A 25271-nucleotide genomic window follows, 5' to 3' on the forward strand; every position below is an offset into this window, starting at 1 on the left:
TTGTGATCAGTAAGCATCATTTTTCATAATGAAAATCATTAAGCAACCATTTTCTGTTATCCAGTTTCCTGCCCTTATGGTTACACTCATGGGATGGATACAGAAATAATTAGTGATAGAAGGAATTTAAAACAAGCATTTGTTATTTCTGAATGTGACATTACACCAGTGGTTAAAACTTTGCTTTTCTGCCACATAGATACTCAATAAATTACATTTGCAATCATGCAAAAAATGGAAAGGTTAATGTTGCTTATTCCTGGGCATTACATTTCACTACAACTGTCACCACGGTTTCCTACTATATAATTAATTTGTTGACTTCACTATCAGCATAGCTCTCCACTACACAAGGACAAATCTCAGCAGAATCAGGGAGAAATCCAGAAAGAATCAGACACTTTTAAAATATTACTACTATTAACTTAAGACATTGGCAAGAATGTAAATTATTATACATTCTCTGAAGTAAAGTAAGTCAATAATTCTAATTAGTATCATTATTTATTAAATTTAATTTACCACCTTTTTTCCAACAGTCAGCAATTTTAGGAGGGATTAAGAGACACAAGCCTAAGATTTGACTCAAAATCAGGGATATACTGAAAATCAGGGACAGTTGAGAGGTATCAGTTTTAGGTAGCGGATTACTAGATTTTTAGTAATTCAACTATAATAAGACCTTTGTCCACCAATATATAAGCAGTATAGCAGTTCTTCTTACAAGTCATATCAGCTCACAGTACATCAGAAAGTAAACTGAAACAGCAGGACAATGCTTCCGGAGTGAATATTTAAGCTGCAAAGCAACAATGTTAAAGACATCATACTTTACTAAGAAAGTGTCAAAACACTGTTTATTCATAATGAAATGACTTCTGCAGCAATATCCTACTAACCATACAGTGACAACATTTCCATCTAGAGTATGACAAACTGTTCAGTGATTGGTTTATTACCCATACAATTAATACCTTACATGGCAGGAATATGAAAAGCTGAATAACAATAGGAAAATGCAATGCTTAATACCCACAGAACATGTTTAAAATAACCATCTGAAACAGTGAAGGATTCATAAATGAATTTCTGCTTGACAGCTGTGCATACTCTCTCATTTTATTGACCATACATCCTTAAGCACTATTGCTACCAGATTCAGCACTGACAAATATATGCATTAAAAGACTATGACCTGTTCAAACTGCCTGACTGTTGCAGCATGCCAGCTTAACTGAATAGGAGGTACAGTGCAACAGGTAATGCCTCAGCTGTCTCATGGGTAGCCCATCACTTTCCCAAAATACCAAACCCAAGCATCATGTTTAACAGTACAAAAATAGTGTTGAATGTTATCCAGCCGTCTAAACTACTGGCCATCATAGTATATACTTTTAATATGTTAATGACTAACTCACAGAGCTGAATGTCACAAGATACACATTCCTTTTAAAAAGCAGTCTGAATAAACAGCAGGGTTGGGGTTGGCATAATCATTGAGGCATTTACCTCACCTTTGAAGGAAAATTAGCTAGGCTTAATATGACTTGCAAGGGCAGCTAGTCTACTACTTACCTATGAATTTATGAACTCCCTCATTCTTTCCGAGACTTCTCCTGTGGTGTCAGCTGTTGATACAATGTTAACTAGATTGTGGAATTAAATAGACAGGTGTTTGACTACAACAATGACTGAGTAACTAGTGTAAATGCGCACGCACGAGCGCGTGTGCGTGTGTGTGTGTGTGTGTGTGTGTGTGTGTGTGTGTGTGTGAGTGACTATAACATCTCAAGACAATAGAAGTTCTTTCACAATATCAGTGTTATCTACATAGAATTGACAAACGTTCAAAAACAACATGATGTTAGAACTGGAGAAACATATTTGCAGAAGTGAAAACAAACATTTGTTTTTCAAGAATGTAAATGTTTAGAAGTAGAGAAGCAAGATCTGCTGTTAAAAATGCTCCAAATGCAACTATCAGAATTTTTTTTTTCTGCAAAGCAGTTTAGCTAGAAATATCAGCTGTAAAACCAGAAATTAGATGTGTTTCTCACTACATGTATAAAAGCTGAGAAGCCTCAATAGATGCACTTTGCCACAATCGGCATGTTGCCAGGATATGTTGAAGATATTTAACTCTTTTATACTTCTTGAGTAGCAGAAAGGAAAATAAAACAGCAGCAATGAGGAAGAAATTCAGGAATTACTGTTAGATTAGAATGAAATTACAATTCATTCGCTAATATTCCTTACAATGGCAAAAAGTCCTTCAAATACTATAGATGCTTATGTTATTGAGCTAAAGAACTGAGTCAGGGCTGTAAACTTGGTAGGCTGCATGATTCACTAATAAGTGACCGAAAACTTTTTAGCATAAGAAATAATCAAGTAATGGGCAGGTTATTAAGAAATCAGACAAGCAGACCTGACCTTATTAAAAGCCAAGGGTGTGTGCAAAGCAAGTAAAATTATAAATACATGGCTAAGAAAGAAACTGAAGAAATAGAGATCTTTAAGATAAAATGTAAATTAAATGAAAAAGAGAAATTAAGTGACAATGTTTTATCGAAGGATCAGAGACAAAAATAGATCTAAGGTGCACAGAAAATGTTGTACATTTGGAAACTTTAAGTCACATGGACTAGGTGTGGTTATAGGTATGAGAGGAAGTACTTCCTTATTTATAATCAATTTTAGGGAATCTAAGCAAGAGAGAAAGTACAGTTGTGTACACTTACCATAAATGTAGATGTTCGAGTGTATTCACTGTTGCAGTCATTACATTTGGGTAATCCTGCTGGCAGGTTGCCCTCAGCCGGCCTGAATTCCAAACTCCTGGGTCCTGCGTCGGCTGCTGTCGCCCCTTCCCTGATGTCAGGTCGTCAGGGGTATAAAAGAAGCAGCCAACGTCATTTTCTTCAGTTTTTCTTGCCCCAGATGTCAGGTGCCTCCAAAAAGGGTAGCCAAACTTTATATATATATATATATATATATATATATATATATATATATATATATATATATTCAGAAATACACCAATATAAATTTTAACTTCATCTATAAGCAAATACACCACATAGGTAGTATAAATCAGAGAAGGAAAGATAAGATCCAAAAGAAAAAAGGGGGAAGGCGGGTGGGTAACCTGGAGTGCAACAGTGAATACACTCGAACATCTACATTTATGGTAAGTGTACACAACTGTACTATGTTCTTCGTGTTTCACTGCTGCAGTCATTACATTTGGGTAGAGTCCCAAAGCTATGGTTGGGAGGATGGAACTAGACAGCAGTAGGAGTGGCTATGAGGCCCTGCAGAACTGAAGTGGCAAAGCCTGCCCTGGATTTACAGTAGAGTGGCAGATGGTAATGCTTTGTAAAGGTGTGCACTGAACTCCAAGTAGCCGCCTCTAAAATGTCTCTGGTTGGTACTCCCCTGAGAAAGGCTGCTGAGGTGGCTGCAGCTCTGGTGGAATGAGGCCTAATGCCCTTAGGCACTGGCTTGCCATGGTGTAAGTAGCAGAAACGAATGCAATGGCCTAACCACTTAGAAATAGTCTGCTTTGAGATAGGCTTTCCTTGTGATCCTGCAGCATATGCCACTAGTAATTGCTCTGTCTTCCTGAAAGCTTTGGTTCTGTCCAAGTAGAATCTAAGCTGTCTGTGTATGTCCAAAGAATGCAGAATTCTTGCCCCCTTGTTCTGTGGATTTGGGTAAAAGGTTGGCAGATGGATGGCTTGGTTAAGAGCCACACTGGACACTACTTTAGGCATAAATGTTGCTTTTGCCCTCAGGCAGACCCTGTCTGGATGAAAAATGATGAAAGGTTCCACAGCCATGAGTGCCTCTAGCTCTGAAACTCATCGTGCAGAAATAATTGCTAAGAGCACAGCTGTTTTCCAAGATAAAAGCTTCATATCAGCAGTAGCAGCTGGCTCAAAAGGAGGCAGGATGAGCTTTTCCAAGACATAGTTAAGGTCCCATGCCAGTATTGGTAGTCTCCTTGGGGGTCTTAATTTTTTGGCTCCTCTGAGATACTGCCTTAATAAAGGGTGAGAAAAAAGTGGTGGCTCTGTATTATAATGAGCCGAAATGGCAGAGGCATGAATTTTAATTGATAATAAAGATAGGCCTTTGTCCAACATCTCAGTTAAGTATTGCAAAATCTGAGGAGTATTTGGTACTGCTGTATCAGTCCCTTGTGCCTGGTTCCAGGCACAGAATCTCTTTCATTTTCCAGCATAAGACTTTCTAGTACTAGGCCTTCTGGCTTCAAGAATGACATCCATCACAGCTTTACTGAGAGGTGTTTTTTGTATGATTACATTATCCGCCATGCTGCCAAGTTTAATGTCCTGAGTTGGCTGTGCATGATCTGATTGTTTTGCTGGGACAGTAGTCGAGGTATTTGATGTAAGGTCCAAGCTGGATATAGAGATAAGTTCCTTAGTATTGGATACCAGTACTGGCGTGGCCAGTCTGGGGCAATCAGTATCATCTCTGGCTTCTGTCTGACCTTGAGGAGCACCTTGGGGAGGAGAGGCAGTGGAGGAAAGGCAAATACTGATAAGTTTTTCCAGCTGAAAGAAAGGGCGTCCACTTTCCATGCTTGCCTGTGATGAGTCATTGTGCAGAATCATTTTAGTTGGTAATTGAGAGGGGAGGCAAATAGATCTATGTCTGGGCATCCCCATTTCCTTGTTAACATGCTGAAGACTTGTGGATCCAGCTTCCACTCGTGGGGATCCATGAGGTTTCCACTTAGTTCATCTGCCAGAGTGTTTTACTTTCCTGGCAGGAATTGTGCCTGCAGATGTACTTGGTAAGTCAAAGCTGTGTCCCACAAGGTCATGGCTAGTCTGCAAAGGGGGTAAGAATGTGTGTCCCCCTGCTTGTTTATATACCATATGACCGTGGTGTTGTCTGTCTTTATCAGTAGTTGTCCTGGATGAAGTAGGTCCTTGAAGGCTGGCAGGGCATTTTGAACAGCTAACATCTCTTTTTGATTGATATGTAGATGCATTTGGTTTGAGGACCATGTGCCCTGAATGCATCTTCCTGCCATGTGGGCTCCCCAGGCATAGTCTGATGCATCCGTTGTTAGTGTCTGCCTGGCTGGAGGTAATGTGAATGGCTGTCCCTTGTTTTGGTGACAAGCCTTTGCCCACCATCGAAACTCCTGTTGCAGGCAGGGAATGAGAGTAATGACTGTTTCCAGGCTGTGGCAATGTTGAGTCCAAACACTTTCACTTTTTAGGTACCATTGAAGTTTCCTCATATGCAGTCTTGCATATGGAATTAGTAGGATGCAGGATGCCATGAAGCCCAAAGCCTGCAGAATTTTTCTTGCAGATAACTGGGCCTTTGTTGCCAACATTTTGAAATAGGTAGTCAGTTGCCTTTGTTTGTCTGGCATGAGATAAGCCATCTGGGCAGTTGTATTCAAGCTTGCACCCAGGAATGTTATCTCTTGTGAGGGTACTAGTTTTGATTTATTTTTGTTAACTGTGTACCCTAGGCATGTTAGAAGTCTTTTTACAAACGCCAGATGTTGAAGATGTTGAAGAAGAATGTCCTTGTTCCCTGCTTGAATGAGACAGTCATCCATATAAGGATATATCTGTATTCCTCTTTGTCTGCAGAATGCAATTACTGGTGCCAGGCACATTGTAAAGACCCTGGGCACAGTAGATAAGCTAAAGGGCAGTGCGGAGAATTGGCAATGCATTGAACCAGCCTTGAATCTTAGGTATCTTCTGCATGATTGTCTGATTGGAACATGCAGGTATGCTTCTTTTAGGTCTAAAGTCAAAAGCCAAGCATTCTTGTCCAGCATGGGCAGAAGCTGCTGCAAATTCAACATTTTGAATTTTGGAATATCCAAGAAAGTGTTCAGAATAGATAGGTCCAGTATCGGCCTCCAGGCCTTGTTCTTTCTGGGTACCAAGAACAGTCTTGAGTAAAATCCCTGTCCCTGCTCTTGCTCTGGTACTTGTTGAATGGCCCCCATGTCCATGAGGGATGAGACTTGATTTTGTGCCTCTGCCCATTGATTTTTTTGGCAGATCTGGCCAGCTGTTTGCCTTTGGCAGAGTATGGAAATGGAACTTGTAGCCTTGTGACACTATGTTTAGAACCCACTTGTCCTGGGTTATGATGTGCCAATTTTGAGCAAAAACTGCTAATTTTCCCCCTAAGGGTGCTGCCAGAAGATAAGAGCTTGGTGCAGGCAGGGGGAAGTTATTGGGACTGTTTGCTGTATGTTTGTGATCTCTCTTCTCCAGCTTTGGAGGTAGAAGCACCCCATTGCTTGGGCCTATAAGAAGCTTGCGCCTGGGATCTGCCCCTAGGGCATCTGGATCTGCCCCTTTGAGGTCTGTCTGACACAGGAAAGGACCAATTCTTTGTAGGCTAGTGTCTACTAAACATAGGTGGCTGTACTTGTAAAAAATCTTTGACAGTTTGCATAGATTTAGCTTTGTCCTCCATTTTCTTTAACACCTCTTCTGCCTTAACACCAAACAAAGTATCATGCTGTAAAGGTGCATCTAGTAATTTAACTTTAACATGATCAGGCAGATTTTGTTCCTTTAACCAAGCATGCCTCCTAATTACAGAACCCATAACTGCGACCCTGCAGGAGGCCTCCAAAGAATCAAAACCACATTGCAAAGTATGTTTTCCAACTTGTTCTGCTGCATACAATAAATCTTGCATTTCCTTGTTTTCTGCACATTCAGAATTTAACAACATTTTCTGTTTAAGCAATCCAATGATATGTTGCAGATACTTAAGCATATGAAATTGACAGTTTAAGGCCCTTATAGCCAAAGTTGCAGATGTGTAAACCTTTTTTCCCCAACTATCCAGTGCCCTTGAATCTCTGTCAGAGGGGGTTGGGTTTTTTGCAGAGGAAGCCTTAATTCCCTTTGGACCCTGTGAAATAGTTTCTGGGTCAGCAGCAGGGTTTTTAAAAATAAATTTGTGTGAGTCAGGAACCCTGTAGTATCTGTCAGGCTTAACAGGAGCTGGGAGTAAGGAGTCAGGGGACAGACTAGACTCCGAAAACACATCATCTACAATGTCTAACACAGGTGGAATGGCTAGAGGCCTGTGCTGAGGTAGTAAAAGAAAATGCCTGAGCCTCTTTTTAGATTCTGAAAAATCTTGGCTCTCCCAGTGGAAATGCTCCCTCATGGTATGCAAGATTTCCCCAAAGGAATAGTCCTCAGGAGGAGATGCTGAAGGTATAGATTCTTCAATATCAGAATCCTCATAGGGGGGAAGAGAATATTCCTGATCAGAAGAGGAATCAGAAGAAATAGAAACCTGATCTGAAGATTCATAGTCAGTGTCTTGCCTAGGCCTCTTATCAGGAGGGGGATGGGAACACCTGATCAAGGTAATCAAGTCTTCGGCCATTTTGAGCATCTGTTATTTGGGCATAGAGGCCTGTCCACATGGCTCTTGAGTTTGTTTCCTTGCTTTAGAAGGTGCTTTAGTCTTTACCTTTGAAGCTGTAGTCATTTTAATGTAAAGATGTTTAGGTCTGAATACACCCTCAGAAGCCGGTACCTGCTCAGCGGCTCCAGACCCTTCTGAGGGATTAGCGTCCAAGGCTCCAATACCTTGAGTATCTGGCGGCATGGCCGGCTCCATGTGGGAGTCGGTAGCAGCATACGACTCTAAAGTAGTGGGCGTCAGGGGCTGCGAAAGTGCCTCACTGAGAACCGGCGAACCAGCGACTGGCTTAGGAGAAGCTTCGTCGTCGGTTTTGGGCCTTGGTTGTCTTTCTCTATCCTTTTCTTTGCATTTTTTGTAAACGCCGGTACTCGGATGGCTATCCAACGACATTTCAGGATAATTAAACCGTTGTCCAAAAAAGTTTAAAGCAGAATCATACCGACGCTTAATAGTGCGCTGGTTAAATCTAGCACAAAACCGACAACCAGTAATGTTGTGATCAGGGCCTAGGCAAGGAATACAGTAAGAATGAAAATCCTTATGAGGTATTTGCTTTCCACAAGAAATACAATTATTAACTTTTTCTGACATTGGTCTGGAGCAAGAAAAAAGTTTCCCCAATGGGGTACTTAGCTTTATTGAAGACTTCGGATCTGAAACTCAAACACGAAAATCTCAGGAGCGGCCGACTGGCATTTGTGAACTGCTTCTGCTTCAGGCACCGTGTGGCAAGAATGACTGAAGAAAATGGCATCAGCTGCTTCTTTTATACCCCTGAAGACCTGACGTCGGGGAAGGGGCAACAGCAGCTGACGCAGGACCCAAGACTTTGGAATTCAGGCCGGCTGAGGGCAAGATGCCAGCAGGATTACCTAAATGTAATGACTGCAACAGTGAAAAACGAAGAGCATCCATTTTGCAAAGATGATCAAAAGGAAAACAAAAAACAAGCGTGCACAAAATAATTTATGTTGTTAAAAAGAAATATGAAAATGTTTTTTACCACTAAAAGTGAAAAGAGCTGATTTAGTGAATCTTGAAAAAATGTGTCAGAGTTACTAAGATAAGATTGCACATCAAACTACTGACAGGAAACATGAGATACTGAATTTTGAATTAGACACAAGTGCAGAATGCAAAATTTTGGCAGGAGGGTATCGGGGTTAAAAAGATCTCAGTGGGAGAGCTGTGTTCACACTGGTAACATATTCATGACATATTCATGACACCAAGCAAAGCCACTACATTAAATGTTACTGATGTGTAAATAACAATATATAACATTTTATTTTTCAAACTATAACATTTAAAATAGCAAATTCTACTAATATTTTGTGCTGCTTGTCTAGTGAGAAGGTAGGAATGGTACAAAAATTGTGTAGTATTAATGCAAAGACAGTCTGTATTAATGTATTCAGAATCAATCACCCAGTTACAGACATTTCATAATTTGTACAGAGCTGCAGCAATGATATATTTCATGTATTTGCTGATTAATTTTAAGACTGAAGAAATTCCCAAGAAAAATACCATATCCAAGGAAATCATATTGTTATGTCAGTGATACACAGTCAAAAGAAAGTAACAGAAACTCTCAAAAGTAAGACTGACTAAGAAATGAAGTGAATAGAAAACTTTAATGTAACAAAGAAGCAATTAGAGCCAAAAAGATGAGTAAATAGAATGGTTACTCTTGCAAAGCAAAACATGATTTGCATGTATATTGTTTTACGAGATATAAATAGAGTGCTTAGAAAAAGCATTACTTATTTTGCAAAACAATACACAATTTGTACTTATATTGTTCTATTACGTTATTATAAAGAGCATTACTTATTGCTTACTGTTGAAAAAGTAGTCTAAACTATGCAATATGTTAAGTGATTCTCTGTGTTAGATGTAAAACAAGATTCTGGTAGATAAGGCTAGATAAAGAATGCTCCAAACTATGTGCATTTAATGTATTTATAGGATGTTACAGGTTCCTTATACCTCTTTTTAATATTTTTCAGTGCCAGACATGTTCCAAAGAGTTGGTTCTGTGCAATTGAAGGCTTAGAATGTGCTGTAAACATAAATACAGACTAAGACAAAATAATTTCAAGTTACATGAGATAAAATGTAAAAATAACAGTGGCAAGTCTGAAATAAATTGGTAATAATTTTAATATTTTAATATCACAAGTAAGGAAACTTGTTATCAAAAATGATAAAAAGTTCAACCTTCAAAGCCAGAAGGCAAGGAAGTAATACAAACATTACAGGCATTTCTAAGAATGATGCAGTGTCTTATAAGGTTTGTGTGAAATTTGTCTAAGATGGCTATCCAATAAGACAAGTCCCAACTCATCTCAGTTCAAGTCATCAAAATGATGAATTTAAACTTTAACTTCTAATCATTTAGCTGAACTAGGGTCTGCATCCCACTAGTCTGATTTCTTTAACCAAATCTGAGGTTGCACAACCCAAGTGAAAGGGGAAAACAGAATTTTAAGCTCATTGTTTCAATAGATTGAGGCTGAAGTAATTTTTAAAAGATCATTCATTTGGTTTCCATCTGAGATAACTGTGCTTCTAAGAAAGAGGTGATAAAATGATGCATCCTGAGAATGGTTTCAAGTGGTTATAGTTATCTTTTAAGAGTTTATAGATTAGGCTCTGGGTAGGGGACTATACAGGGGAAATCTAATGTTTGGACTTTGTCCACTTCACTGAGCTAGTGTTATAATGAGAATAATTTTAAGGCACTCTAAAATTGTTGCAAGTTCATGAAATTTTTTATAATTGCAAGTGCTATGTATATTTAAGTTATTTGGTACAAATTATGTCTGACTGGGCATATATTGTATAAAAGTAAAAGATGGTGAAAGAAAAAAATACTTCATGAAATCTCTGTGGTATTCATGTTCCTTAAAATGAAAGCTTGTTGGTGTTTACTATACAAAATGGATACTAATATTGTTTAGTACAGGAAGCTCACGTTAGTATCTCAATAAGCAAAAATATAGTGGCAATCCTAGTCAAAAATAATTACCCATCTTAAATAACTTCAACTAAGGAAAATCCAGAGGTGTTACCCATCATGACAGACTCAGAGAGTAGTTTAATTAAAGAGTTAAATATAGCAGTATATGCTAACTATGGTGAAATTATCTCTTCTTGTGTCATTAATTTAAAGTACTGCCATCCTTTAATAGGCATGACCTGAGATTAGAATCTAGTATTAGGTTTATACATGGTAGCTTTAAATATCACAAGTAGAAAAAAATAAAGATTCAGTGCTCCTTAAGGATGTAATGAATATCAATGATATTTTAATAATATAGATGTTTATTTCCCGAAGGTAGGGACTATACTTTCTTTTCTCCCCAACCTAAGGTATGGCTTACAATAGGGATTTTTTTCTTTCTAAGTCATGGAACACTTATAATGTAGAATACCAAAGAGGATCTAGGCCTTTCTCAAATCATTAACTTATACAGTTGAAGGGAAATTCTCACTCAATATCAATTCCAAGATTAAACTGAAGATTTAATCCTTAACTGCCAAAGGAAAAAATGTTAATAAAGAGATAATGCAACTCTTTAAAAAGCATTTTGGGAATGATATAGATGACAGCACAATCTGATAGAAGACAAATGTCAGTTAAAGCAACTCTAAGAAGAACATTAATTAGTAAAGTGTCTTACGCACACACACACACACACACACACACATATATATATATATATATATATATATATATATATATATATATATATACATATACACATATACACACATCCACACACACACACACACATATATATATATATATATATATATATATATATATATTTATTTTTTTTTTTTACAAAGTTGAACTGGAAAATTCAATATTTAAATGATAAATATTTGCAAAAGAAATACGACAAATTAAATATTCAGACATGATGGCACTTAAACATGAATTAAAATAAAATAAATCATGCTACAAACCAATGTATTTGCAAAATAAGAATGAAGGCAAAATAATTCTTTCAATGCTGCTGCCAAATATTTTAAAGATCAAGAAATAAACGTAACTAACATGCATCTCACTAATGTGTTGACTGAAAAACAAAAAACAAAAAGAAACACACTGAGTCATTGTCACCAGATAAAACCTGATTTAAAATAAAGATTTAGCACTTATATTCCAAAGAATGTCATCAGAATCTACCATAATATCTACACTATATCAGTTTATAAAAACATTACATCATGTGAATCCCTTGTCACCAATCAGAAGGCACAGTAATTAATTTAAGGAAACATTATTTTCCTAAAATATGTACCATCTAAAAACAGCACACACCTTTATTAACTTCCAGTATGTTTAAAAATTGAGATAATTCGCATTTCAAATCCACTTATCTTAAAAAACTTGTTATAATAAATAGTATAAATAATAAAAATGTTTATTTGAACATTAAATTATATAAATTACAATAACATTCTTAAAACAGGCTGCTTCAACAGTTGGTCTCATTAGTGGATTATGGGTATCTGTGTATCTTGGGAATACCAAAGAGGGCTTGAATGTATGAAGACGTCACTAACAAAAAATCATATTCTTCATTTATAATGGACTCCTGCATTAAAATGTCAAATAAAAAGCAGTCAAGTTTAGCATAAGCTATAAAAATATTTCTAGAAATATTTTTGTATGTAGAGTCATTATACAATAATAAATGCGTTTTCAATGTGTGATCCATAGAATTCATGATTATTACACCTCTACCATTATCAGGTCTCACAACTCTTATATCTTTTTTCTTAGATAATTCAACTAGAAGTTGTTTTTTTTTTTCATTTGAAACTAGATTAAAATAAGACCTTGATTTTTTGCCAGTCAATCTTTGAAAATCATCCACACAAAACCTTTTAAACGTTGAAATGGCAGGATGAAGTAGTTGATTTTTTTATACTTTTTCTCCTAAAACTAAATGATATGCCTTGATGGACCTCATTATCTGAATCATAATGCAAACCAAAATTTAATTTTCTACAAAACAACTTTAATTCAATCAATATCTCGAATGCATTCCACTGAAAGAAAGAATAAAAGTAAACTCTCTTTAAAAAGTTTTACATGATCTTAATTTGAAGTGAGATTGTATACAGTGCAGTGAAAAATGGGGTTCCTATTAGAACTTCGAACGCTTGAAATGTCGAACGTCATATAGTCAACACCATATGATCGACATTTCAAGTGTTCGAAGGTTAAGCATAATGGCGTTGTTCAGTGCAGAATGAGAGAATTTCCTTTTTCTGCACTGAAGTGCGATCCTGGAGTTGGTATATTTATGTAGGGGGGTGTGGCGGGTGCAGCTTCCAATGTGGGGGATGCAGGGGGGCTTTCCCCCTTCTTGCACCATTAAGGTAAGTTGTTTGTTTTTTTTTATTATATATTCGAACTTTCAAACTTCAATCATATCTTGTCAAACATATGGGATTCGAAGTTTCGAAAGATCGATTATATAATATAGACCCGAAAAATGTATGTTGTCTTCATACTAATAGTCTCCAGATGTTGCAGTTAATCCCATCTGTGGCCTTGGCCACATCCTCATCCCCTTTTCGGTTGTCCCTTGGAAGCAGTCAGAGTGGTGAATTCTCTCCAGCATCTACACAGTCTCTCTTTCTCAAAAAAGAATGGGGCATTCTGTTCTTCTTGTATATCTACCTATTGTACTGCCTCAATGGGTTCAGTAACTGCCAGGCTGCTATATGGTTTTGTCACCATTCTTTTGTTACTGTTCCTAGAACTAAAGGGAATAAAAGATGCCCCTTTTTTGACAGTCATTGTAGTCTTGTATTAATTTCTTTTTCTCTGTATTACTGTACATTTCTTTTCAACTATTTTAAATATATCTGTATAACCATTTTTGTGTATAGAAAAAGTTAATTCAGTAGTAATGCTTTCATTCAAATACCTGATATTATTGTCAAGTTATTTGAACTTTCTCTGTATCTTATAAATAACTGAATTAAGTCACATCTTGTCTGGTCAAATAATTCTAATAAATCTGAGTGTAAAATAGAATGGGTTCATATTAAAACACCGAATGCTGAAAACAGCGAACAGTGTTTCATCGACACATATTCCTAGGGAAAGAAATCACTGTTTCAACCCCCCCACAAAAAAAAAAAAAATTAAACACTTCCAAACACATACACACATACCCTAACCCTAATTATACCCCCCAAAAAAAACAGTAAATAACTAAATACACATATGCATGTAACCCAACCATGCATCTAAAGAAAAAAAAAACATTTTAAAACATATGCACTTACCTTAACCTGCACCCTAACCCTAAGGTTAGTAACTCTCGCACATTTACATAAACAGTTCCAAACACATACACACTTACCTTAACCCTAATCCTACCCGCCCAAAACAAAAGTAAACAGCTGAAAATAAATGCACACGTAACTCAACCATACATATAACACAAACTAAAAAATAGTAAACACTTTCATACATATGCACTTACCACACCCTAACCCTAAGGTCAGTAACTGTTGCACAATCATGCTCAGGAGCTATACTCGACAAGGGCCACACTACACTTCAGAACAGGCAAAGCAATGAAGTGGTCAAGTGACTTCTTTCCCAGGGAAAGAATTCGCTGAACAGCCGCTTCGCTGTTTTGCCTGTTCACCCTATGTGTCGACGAAAATGCATTCGACAAAATGCATTTTTGTTGTTCTAATAGGAACCCAATAGAATTAGGTTCAAGGCCCTCAAGAAACTTGCAGAGTCTGAGTCTTTGTGGTACTACTCATGCTGGAGAGAGAGGCTTGACCCATCCCCAAAGAAAAATGTTGTGTGCCTGGTTTCTGTGCTAAATATTTAGTAGAGTGAACTGCTTACTGCTGATTCATCCACCAAATAATTTTGACATAGTTGATAAATACTGTTATGGTGGCAACATGGCATTTAAAACTATTTAATATGGATATTAGTTAATAAAGCTTCTTATTTAAAAATCTACAAAGGAGAAAAACTGAACTAGAAAATGCAATATTTAAACAAATATCAAAAGAAATATGATGAATCAAATATTCAGACATGATGGTGCTTAAAGGTAAATTAAACAAAAAATCATGCTACAGACCAATCTGCTTGGGATACAAAAATGAAAGCAAAGTATAACAAATGAGCCAACATCCCTTCAATGTTGCTGCCAAATAGTTTAATGGTCAACCATAACTCTAACAATATATTATGCATCACAGATAATAAATTGTTCTTAAATAACCCCCAATAAATGTTAGATGTCTTTTTATAACACGTATAAATCAATCTATGAATCCTTAAATCCCCAAATTAGATAAACATAACTTAAACACCACTTAATTTCAAAGCAAAATACAATTCCTAATGATATTATAAATGTCTTTAAAAAAGACATTTCCTTACACAAAGAGACAAGCACTTTGGCTTCCTTAAGATTTGCTGAGGCCTCTGGCCGCTGATGGTGTTGATGCATCTTCCTATAAGACATATGATTACCACTTGGTTCCATTTCTAAAGAAATTACTGAACACCATCAAAAAAGAATAAACGTTTGATAATCATTATATCAATCTCGAATTATTTTAATTCTAAAACCTAATATGTATTCTAAACTAATTAAGATCTACTAATCATTAGTTAACATGGATGTTAAATTATTTACTATAGCTTTATGCAATAGTTTAAATTGAGACTTGGTCAAATAATCCTAAGATTTCAGTTTGAATTTACAGAAGGAAGACAAACTTAAGATAGTAACCTTATGTTAGAATTAATCTTATACAATAATTAAAAAATGTAACACATGTAAGGGGAGTCTTTTGCATTTAATACTAATAAAGCTTTTAACAGAGTTTACATCCCTTTCCCCTATGAAGTTCTCAATCTATCATATTTCCTAGGGAAATGTGTTAATTTTATTCATATTCTTTATGACTCAGCATCTACTTGCATCATAATAAATAGGTTGGTCCCCCCCCATTTATATTCTAAATGGGAAAATACAAGGATGACTTCTGTCTTTTCTTTCTATCCTTTGAGCTTCTCTTTTAATATATTACACAAGATCAAAGAAACATGGTAAAATACTTCTGCGGAAAGATGATTAATAGTATATCCTTTGTAGATGATTCTGTTATAGTTTAGTAACCTCAGTTAGGCAATACTGAAAATCTTAGGAATAGTAGAGGAATAATAGAGGATAATAGTAAAGCTTCAGATTACAGGTTGACTATAAATAAATCAACATGATGTCCTTATACATTTATAGGTATCATTGAATATAACCAGCTAGTCCCAAAAATGAACATATTGCTAGAGGAGCTTAAATATCTCGGAGTTAAATGTAAAATAGGTTTGGCACATTTTCTTGTATGACTATAGGTCATTTGGTTAATATAATAAAACAAGATTTATTAGCCTAGTTTAAATTTAAATTCAATATGTTAACCAACTCCTCCATAATCAAAATATGTTACATCTGCTTTACTAATGTAACAACCCAATTGCCATTGTCTTTCTGGAATGGTTTAAAACAACTGATGAATTCATAAGCAACTCTCTTAGGAATGGTAAAATTCCTAGTAGTAATCTGAATAAATAGTGTGTCCCAAAGATTAGAAGTGAAATAAAATTAACAAATCCTCAGCTTATCTATCTCCCTAAGAATTATAAACCATTTATCTATTTCAGGTCACTGTGAACCTAATATTCAGTATACTCCCTTTTGAATGCAAATAATGAGATCCCAAATTAAAGCTATGAACTTTTAACATGTTGCATTTCTTTTACAAATATTTATTGTGATACCTTTTATTATTTGGCAATCCAGTCAAATACCAGCAGCCCTAAAACTCCTTGTTTTATATCTATATTTACTACTGCAGGAATTTGTGATATTCAATGACTTTCCTCTTTCAGATAATCCTACTTTTACAATTAATAGTGAAACATTATATTCTAAATGGTTCCTAATGCACTTTGGTGCTTCTTTGATCCATATCCTAGGTAAGAATGAAATAATTTTAAACAAAGCAATACTACTGAAAAGGCACCTTAAACACTCAAACTATCCTTTGCTAAACATGATTAAAATTGCCACATGCAAGTTAACCCTATTAAACACAAGACAGATAACATTTGATTCAATATCTTCTTTGAAGAACTTTTGCAAGAAAATAATTCATACAATTTATATAATTCTATTATAAATACTAATCTCTATTCTAATATTTATATGTCCAGTTATCGGTCTACTCTTGTAAAAGATGTAAGCATCTACTTTTAATGTAGAATACTGCATATATAATATACTACTATACTCAAAGCATATGCATCAGGAACTCATGATGACCCATGATCCTTACTTGCAACCCCATAATCTGGCTTCAGAGGGTAAACTATCTTTGCTAAACACATAATTTGGAAAGACACTTCAGGACCACATTTATTATATATTTTTGGCACTGCAAACCTATTAAGTATTTTTAATATTATATTACCTGACCTTAGCAAATGATATTTTATTAATAAAGTAGATGACTGTAAATGGTGCCATTGTCTTTTAAGTATACCTATTCAAAAATTGGAATGTTACTATCTAGCCTGTTTAACATCCGCTTGGGTATTTTTTTTTTTGTAATAAAGAAACAGGTTATCAAGCAATTAAATATCAGTTTTTCAAAGTCATTTATCAAATGTCAAATGCAGTTTTAAAGATTCACTGCTAAATGTCTTTCACTTTTCAAAATATATCTGAAATTATGGAACAACTTAGCCATTTAAATGGTTACAGCTCTATAGATGAATAATGTATACAAAACATGCTTCTAGAACTATCATGTCTGATACACAGGGAGCTCGCAGTGGTTGCTTAATTTGCTACTTTTTATAAAAACTGAGAGGCTGTTAGTGCTAATGTTGTTTCAGTTTCTGAAACTTGATAGGACTAAATTTTTACAAATGCTATTCAATGTTGCAGACTGAGCTGCAGCTACATTCTCTGCTGAATAACCGTTTTGCTTTAAAATGTTGATAATAATAAGAGATTTTGTTGAACTGGTAAGCACAAATGCAAGTTAATGTTTAAATGTGGACCATTATTTTTTGTGCATGAACAATCATGATGTTTGTATAAATTGTGCTTGTTCTTACAGAATCTGCAATAATATGCATTTTTTGATCTTGTTATAAATTCAAATGGTTTAATAAAGTATTGGCCTTATAAAAATCCATTCTGGACCTTTTTATTATTTTTTTTATTGTTTTCATGTTACCCTCCTCACCAGTCAGCCTGTTATAAGGTTTAATGAAGCTCATTTTTAATACAAGTAGTAATATATGGGAATTCCACTTCCAGTAGCAATGAACTAGCTCTGTCTTTAGCTGATTTGAGACATTTAACAATATAACACGGGTGGTACTTTGGCTTCTATGAAGGAAGCACTAGCTAACGCATCTGTTTCTGACATACATTATTACATACCTGTCAACCTCTTAGCTCAACAAATCTGGACAAAGCCTGAAATAATGGGGGTACAAAGACCCAAAAATAGGGACAGATTTCAAATATTTATATTATAAACTTAGAAAGTTGCTGGAATTACAAGATTTTACTAGCATGCAATTTTAAAGGCTATGACTTCAGTCTTCAGTGATTTGCCAGAAAACTAAAAATTTTACGAGGAACAGACCAAAAAATGAGGCAAAAATCTTGACAAGCTATGAAAATCTGGACAGTTGAGTGGTATGCAGCATAATTTGAATGTACATGACTTGCAGATGCACCAAAAAGAATAGAACTCGACTCCGTACCTGCAGCTAACAATACGTGGCAATCTAATAGTTATCCTGGAAAACAGCTGCTTTGCCTTAGCTGCTCATTGCATGATGGAAGCATTAGATAAAAACTGGATTTGCTTAAGATGGAGCTGCAAAAAAAAAAAAAAAATTGTACGCTTATTGACCATGTTACCTGAATTGATGCAAAAATCAAAGACAGAGAGGAAGCACTGACCGAGCATTCTGATATCCAAAATGAAATGACCACTAATTTTGCAACAATGTGCTTTAACTCTGGCATGCGATCTTTTTAAATGCAGCAATTAACCTTGTTTGTAATGTTATGGGGGGGGGGAGTTAGCTCCATGTGTAGACTATGACTCATCAGTATGCTAGCTCATACTCATCCATTGTGTTATAAGGATGAGCAATATGTGGTTGCTGACTTATTAAGGGTAAATTGCCCTCTCCTTGGAAGCATTATATGGCACTTTGCAAACAGTTGGCTAGCTTTTGTGAATTTTCATAGTACTAAGTTTGGGGATAAGTTAAAATCAGTGAATGCAAGGAGTTACAGCACACTTGGCTCTGCAGACATAGTATTTCATGGCATTTTCTGACAAGGTTTGAGGTCTGATCGCTCTCTGTCCTTTTTTTTTTTTTTGAGGACATGTTTGGGTTTCTTACACTTTTTTTTGAATAAAAGGCTGACACTCTCAATGAACCTAGCATGAATGTTGTTACATTAATGTCATGGAAGATTAACGGGGATTCCAATCCAATAAAACACAAAGGAATACTTTCATACATGACAAAACATAGACCAACATTTTTTCTACTACAGGAAACTCACTTACATCAGGAGGAGAGTCTGATACTACTAAGAATACTTATTATGGAGCCTTTTCCTGTTATACAAATGGGAGAAAAAGGCACTGATAATTGTAGTCAGTAAGAAAACTCCACTTGAAATTCTTTTGCAGCTAGTGGACCCCCTATGAAAGGAGTATATGTATAAAAGGCTGTATCTCTGGTAGGCTTTTATCAATTATGTCCATATGCCGCCCCCCCCCCCCCCCGATGCGCAGGTAACTGAGGTAACCAGGATGGTTAGGGAATAGATTACCTTTCAGGATGGTTTAGCTATTTGGGTAGGAGACTAGAATACCTTCTATTCCCCCAGGGAAGTTCAATTAGGGTCTTGAATGCTTTGCACATCATCCTAGGGAAATTCATACTGACGGACTTTCGCTTCTTGGAGATGAAGGACATCCGTGGATCTTGCCTTTCTCATGACTTATATACATGTAAATCTCATTGATTTGCTACAAAACGAACGGTCAAAATATTTACCTCACTTGAGCACATACACACCTTGGCCCAATTTGTTTATGGTATGTTATTTTGGTGGGATCACACACCCCTTTCATTAAGTTTAAACTTTGGCCTGGATAACTTGGAGAGATACAGGAAACTAAATAGTTATTTCTGTTAGGGATCACTATTCTTGCAATTTCTTGTGTCCCATGCCTCTACTTTTGAATTCATAAGTCAATTGGAGGGTCAAGAATTGGTATATAACTAGGATATATTTAAAACATCTTTTACTAGGTTACTCAAGGAATTCACAAACATTGAAAGCAAACAAGTTCAATAGAGCATAATCTCCTACTATGAAAAATATTAGACATCCAAAATAAATTGATGAAGGGGCTTGAGTTACTGGAGCAAGACATGCTGCAGACTGTACAGAAACAATTGACAGATACCTTAGACTATAAAATCAGCTATAATTACAAAATGGTTCAGCAGAGGATGTTTGACGCATCTCTCTCCTTACTGAAATATTTAGTGCTTAGGCTTCGAACCATGAAAGTGAGTATGCGAGTTACCAGGGTGAAGGATAAAACAGGGAATCAACTACTAAACAGTCCAGAGAGAGAATCCTACAAGAAAAATGAAACATTCCCTTCAGTACAGGAGTAGATTTTCTCTCTCTACTTGTGCTGCCAAGGGGGAATGAGGCACAAAATGCAGAACTTCTCATGCTGGTTGACCCACTATAGAAAAGGATCCCAGAAAATACGTCACCGAGCTATGATGGGATTCCACTTGAGATATAACTTACCTTCATGGAAATTTTTTTTGACTTCTTTACAAAACTAGCAAATGCTATTCTTCAGGAAGCAGTTCTCCCCCTCTCATGGAAAGTGGCCATAACTTTGGTAATTCAAAAACCAAATAAGAACCCTCTATAAAAAGCCTCCTACTGGCCCTTATCATTTTGGATTTATTTTGGATGTCTAATATTTTTCACAGCTAAAAATTATGTATGGCACTTCTGGCAAATAGAATAGCAAAGTTAATTACTTCCCTCATACAGACAGATCAGACAGGCTTTATAGAGGCAAGATCCACTGAACATAACTTACTTAAAACTTCTTTAATAATTGAGGATACCTATAAGTCAGATACCCCCCTGCTCATAGCTATTGCAGATGCTGAACAAGCATTTTACGAGTTAGCTGGGACTTTTTGCAGTTTTAAGACAGATGGGCTTTTCCACCACTTTTGTTATTCTGATTTATAATATTTACCAGGGCTGTTTAGCCAAAATTAAAATTAATTCTAGCTTGTCTTGAAATTTTCCTATTTTTAGAGGTACAAGGCAAGTTTGCCCCCTTCCCCCCTTCTCTTTGCATTATATACAGAGTCCCTGGCTAGATACATATGGAACTCTACACTGATGGTGTATAACATCAGTACCTGATTTTATAGGTTACCTCTATATGCGAATGGCTTGCTGTGCAGAATGGGAACTACAGACAGCCTTTCAGTTGCTCAAAATGTTTGGTAGTATTTCAGGTTATAAGATTAATACGTCAAAGACAGAGGCAGTTTGCATTTCATTTTCCCCCTCCTTTACCTACTCCAGCAATTTCCACTCCTGCAAGCAAAGAAATGCAAGATTTATTTAAGATTGCAATTTACTAGTATGTTAAAAAGATCACTATAATCATCCTATAAGAATATTTTGGATAAAAGCAAGACCCTGATTAATATCCAGAAATGGCTTTGCTTGGATATCTCACAGAAGGTTCAGACAATTAATTGGTTTATTCTTCCCCTAATTGTGTATGCAGTGCAGGGGATTCTGGCATCTTCTGGTCAATGGTTGCTGGTGAAGAGGAAACCAACCTGAACTAAATGGGTCTATATTAAAAGACCGAAGAGGTGTTTCAGCGAACACCTCTTGGTAAACACGTAATGAGCGAACGCACTAAAGTGCGAATGCTCAGAACAGCAGTTTCTTTACCTGGGAAAGAAACCACTAGCACAAACACACACACACTTCAAAACATAACAACATGGGGGGCTTTGACCCCCCAATGTGGGGGGCTGTGCCCCCCACACCCCCCTAACTAAATATACCAACTCCGAGATTGCACTACAGTGAGGAAATGGACGAACACATGGGGATAGCCAAGTGATTTCTTTCCCAGGGAAAGAAATCGCTGTTTTGAGCATTCGCACTTTAGTGCGTTCGCTCATTACGTGTCGACCAAGAGGTGTTCGCTAAAACACCTCTTCGGTCTTTTAATATAGATCCAACTACATTATCTCTTGGAAAGGAGCAAGCACACAATATCTTGAGAGACATTGACTTTACATATGTTCATGGGTGGTTGAGGTCTGCCTGACTTTAATTTATACATTAAGGAAATCAGATTAAAGATGGCTATTTAATTGGTCTATGAAAATTATGTCTTACAATAGAAGGAAATCCTATTTTTCTCTCTAAACAATGTGAATAGTTTATATGACTTGCCACTGACAGAACTCCCCCAAGGAATGGCCCACTTCCCATTAATGGACAAGGACATTTAAATAAGCTTAAATAGTTTTTTGCAACAGGCAAAACATAAGCCCTCGTGGAAGGAGCTGGCAACTATACAGAAAACAAGTATCTCCTAAGACATATTCCTCAGTTTTGGGGTAAGTTGAGAGTTTCTGAAGGGTTGCAGCACTGGTCTCAGTTAATCACCCTGCATACCCCTGTAATTTGAGACAAATTTGTAGAATCAGACGGACTAGATGAATTTTATAGTTTTACACAGCCCAATGAAAGAGATTAGAAGTTTTAATCTTTGTAAGGTGGACTCTAAAGATTATCCTGGCTTTTTTTCTTGGATATTAGACAATAGGCAGACTTTTTTTGTAATAAAGGTGCAATAGGTAGGGCTTATAAACTGCTTGTATCTTTGATTTTAGTTAAAACTGAGAAATATAGGCTGATATGGGAATGGGATATAAAGACCCCTATATTACTTGGAACCTGGAAAACTATGTTAGCAATCCCTAGATGTGTAACTAAAGCTAGGAAGTTTAGATTTTTTTGGTTGACAATGTCAATTCAAATACTTTTATACAGCAATGAAGCTCGCAAGGATTTTTCAGATGGCTTCATGTAGCTGTTGGAGATGCTATAGGCAGGAGCTGGCTGATTGGCTACATAGTTTCTAGGACTGCTCTTTACCACATCAGCACAAAAAGGACATTGTTGAATGTGGATCTGTAGATCTGGCTTTGAACTTTCTTCCAAGGACTTTTTGTTAGGAGCAACTGAAATTCCCAGTGGTTCTAAATCTTACTTTCTAGCATTGAACCTTCTTTTCCTACTAGCAAAAAAAAAAGGGGGGGTTACTAAAAATAGAATCAAGAAGCCTCACCTACTATTTCAGAGCTTAACGTTCTGTTGGGAATACTTTGAGATTTGGAAACGGGGCGGGGTATTCTCCCCACTTCCAGGCAGAAAAGTAAGAGAGAAATGGGAGATTTTAAAAAGTGGCTTAGCTCATGACATAGTAAGTATCTACAAATATTTTTTACTAAGCCATTTTGGGGTCTCACCTTTTTATTTAATGTTTATATATGCACTTGGGATTTTGGAAAGTACAGGTACCTTACCAAAATCTAGGTAATAATTCCAATGGCCTTGTTACAAAGAATTCTAAACTGCATTTTAGCAGAATCAGATATGGTGTCAATATTAAGGACATATCCCTTAACTTGGACTCTTTGATTTGCTTTGTTGGCTTTGACGTTAATTGCTTTTCTTTTTCATGTGCTGTTTTTATTTTTTTCTCCTTTGCAATTAGCTAGTTGTGAGTATAAAGAATAATATAAAAGTTATTTCTATATCTGACCATTTGAATCTATATTAAATAAAATAGTTTAACTGAAAAAAGAAGTAATATATGAGCAAGCAAAATATAAAAGGAGGTTCAGAGAGCATGTCACACATATAGGAATAGGTACTTTTCCGTTAACGGGGCAACAGCTTTTTTGGCCTCATTAATGTTTTTTGTCCTATGGAAAGTACACACACACACATTTCTTTCAATTTGTGTTTGTATAAATATATAAAGTGTGTAAGTGTTATGTACACACACACACACACACACATACACACAGCAGCTTTCATTCTCTTAACTCCAGAATCAGGGACAAACCTGGAAGTAATCCGGAGCATTCAGGGACAATAACTTGAAAAGTTAGTTGAACAGAATGTGGCTTAACGGGCCTTTTCTGAAGTCAAAGATGAGTATAACCTTAATCATGTCACATACATCACATCCTGCTATGTGCACTTGCAATATTTCACACATAACAGAAGGCTGCCAACTGGAGTAGTGTAGAAAATAATGAATGTAGTCGCAAAGGTATTCATGGCACCATATTTGAATAAACCAATGTAACTTGCTAGTGCTGTGTTAACCCACATTTATACATTGCAAAAAAAAAATAATAAATAAAAAAAAATAAATAAATAAAAAATAAAAAGCAATGTGCCTGTTAGAATCCAACTACTGTTTTCCTCAAACTTGACTGTCATATTTCAAAACAGCCACTGATTTTTTGTAAGGTCACGTATTTATGTTTGCTACATTCTTGACCTGGACGCTGGAACTCAATTGTAAACGAAACCTAGTAATGTAAATTAGTTGTAACCCAAAATTACGAATATCCTTTCTGACCTTTCAGTGATAGTTTTATTGGCGGTCCGTCAAGATGTTGTACTGCACTGAATTCAAACCACACCCAATATGATACCACGCTTCCCGACCACAAACCTACACACACACACACACACACACACACACACACACACACACACACACACACACACACACACACACACACACACACACACACACACACACACACACACACACACACACACACACACACACACACTATTATTTTGGAAAACATGAGAGTCATTTATCTGAAAACTCACAAAATATATTGGCTATTTATGCAAATATGGACATTGAAAGACAACTGTCATTATGAGAAAACCGTTAATGAGCTCATAAAGGCTGTTACCTCATTAACGGAAGAGTACCTAGGAATATTTTTCATGTACAATAAAGCATTCCTTTGAATTCAGCCCTGGCTTACTGTATAGCAGTACTGGTGTAATGTCATATGCATATTGTAATAGTAATTTTTACAACTGTTCATTCATTCAGCACTGTTTTACTTTTAATGGGAAGTAAAGATTAAATAAAATACCTGTTGATGAATGTCCCAGAGTGCCTTTGTTCAGGGTCTGCTCTGAGAAACAGCTTTTACTGAAACACTCAGATTCCCAGTAAGCCTGATAGCTAGGAAATTCTTGTGAGCCCCCTTCAAAGGCAATACGATCACATAATCTATTGATGGGTAAAACCAAAGTCATTTCTTACAGCCTCAGATCTGGAAAACAAATGAAATGTATAGATATTTAGTTACGTTTACAGTTTTGGAAAAGCCTGTAATGCAGTACCTTCACAAACAGAGAATTTAAATCCAGCACTCTCTCTCAACTCTGTTATTCTCAGTACAACCTGTACTTCAGGATAATGTTTTATGTCAGCATAATACCAATATGTACCTTCTAAGGCCTTCATCATTTCCTCAGCTATATACTAAG

At 36.2% G+C, this 25271-nt stretch overlaps 1 protein-coding gene across 1 annotated transcript in view; it reads right to left on the reverse strand.

Moving 5' to 3' along the window:
* The window catches only part of SERTAD4 (SERTA domain containing 4), a 269818-nt gene that overhangs the window by 97906 nt on the left and 146641 nt on the right, over positions 1–25271 (reverse strand). Inside the window, exon 2 of the mRNA XM_044061783.1 lies at positions 24872–25054. Within this exon, the coding sequence (XP_043917718.1) occupies positions 24872–25037 (166 nt within the window). The 5' untranslated portion in view covers positions 25038–25054. The remainder of the gene's footprint in view (positions 1–24871; positions 25055–25271) is intronic.

The sequence above is a fragment of the Protopterus annectens genome, chromosome 1.part0, assembly GCF_019279795.1.
Source record: "Protopterus annectens isolate FY-2018-M chromosome 1.part0, PAN1.0, whole genome shotgun sequence".
Lineage (NCBI taxonomy): Eukaryota > Metazoa > Chordata > Ceratodontiformes > Protopteridae > Protopterus > Protopterus annectens.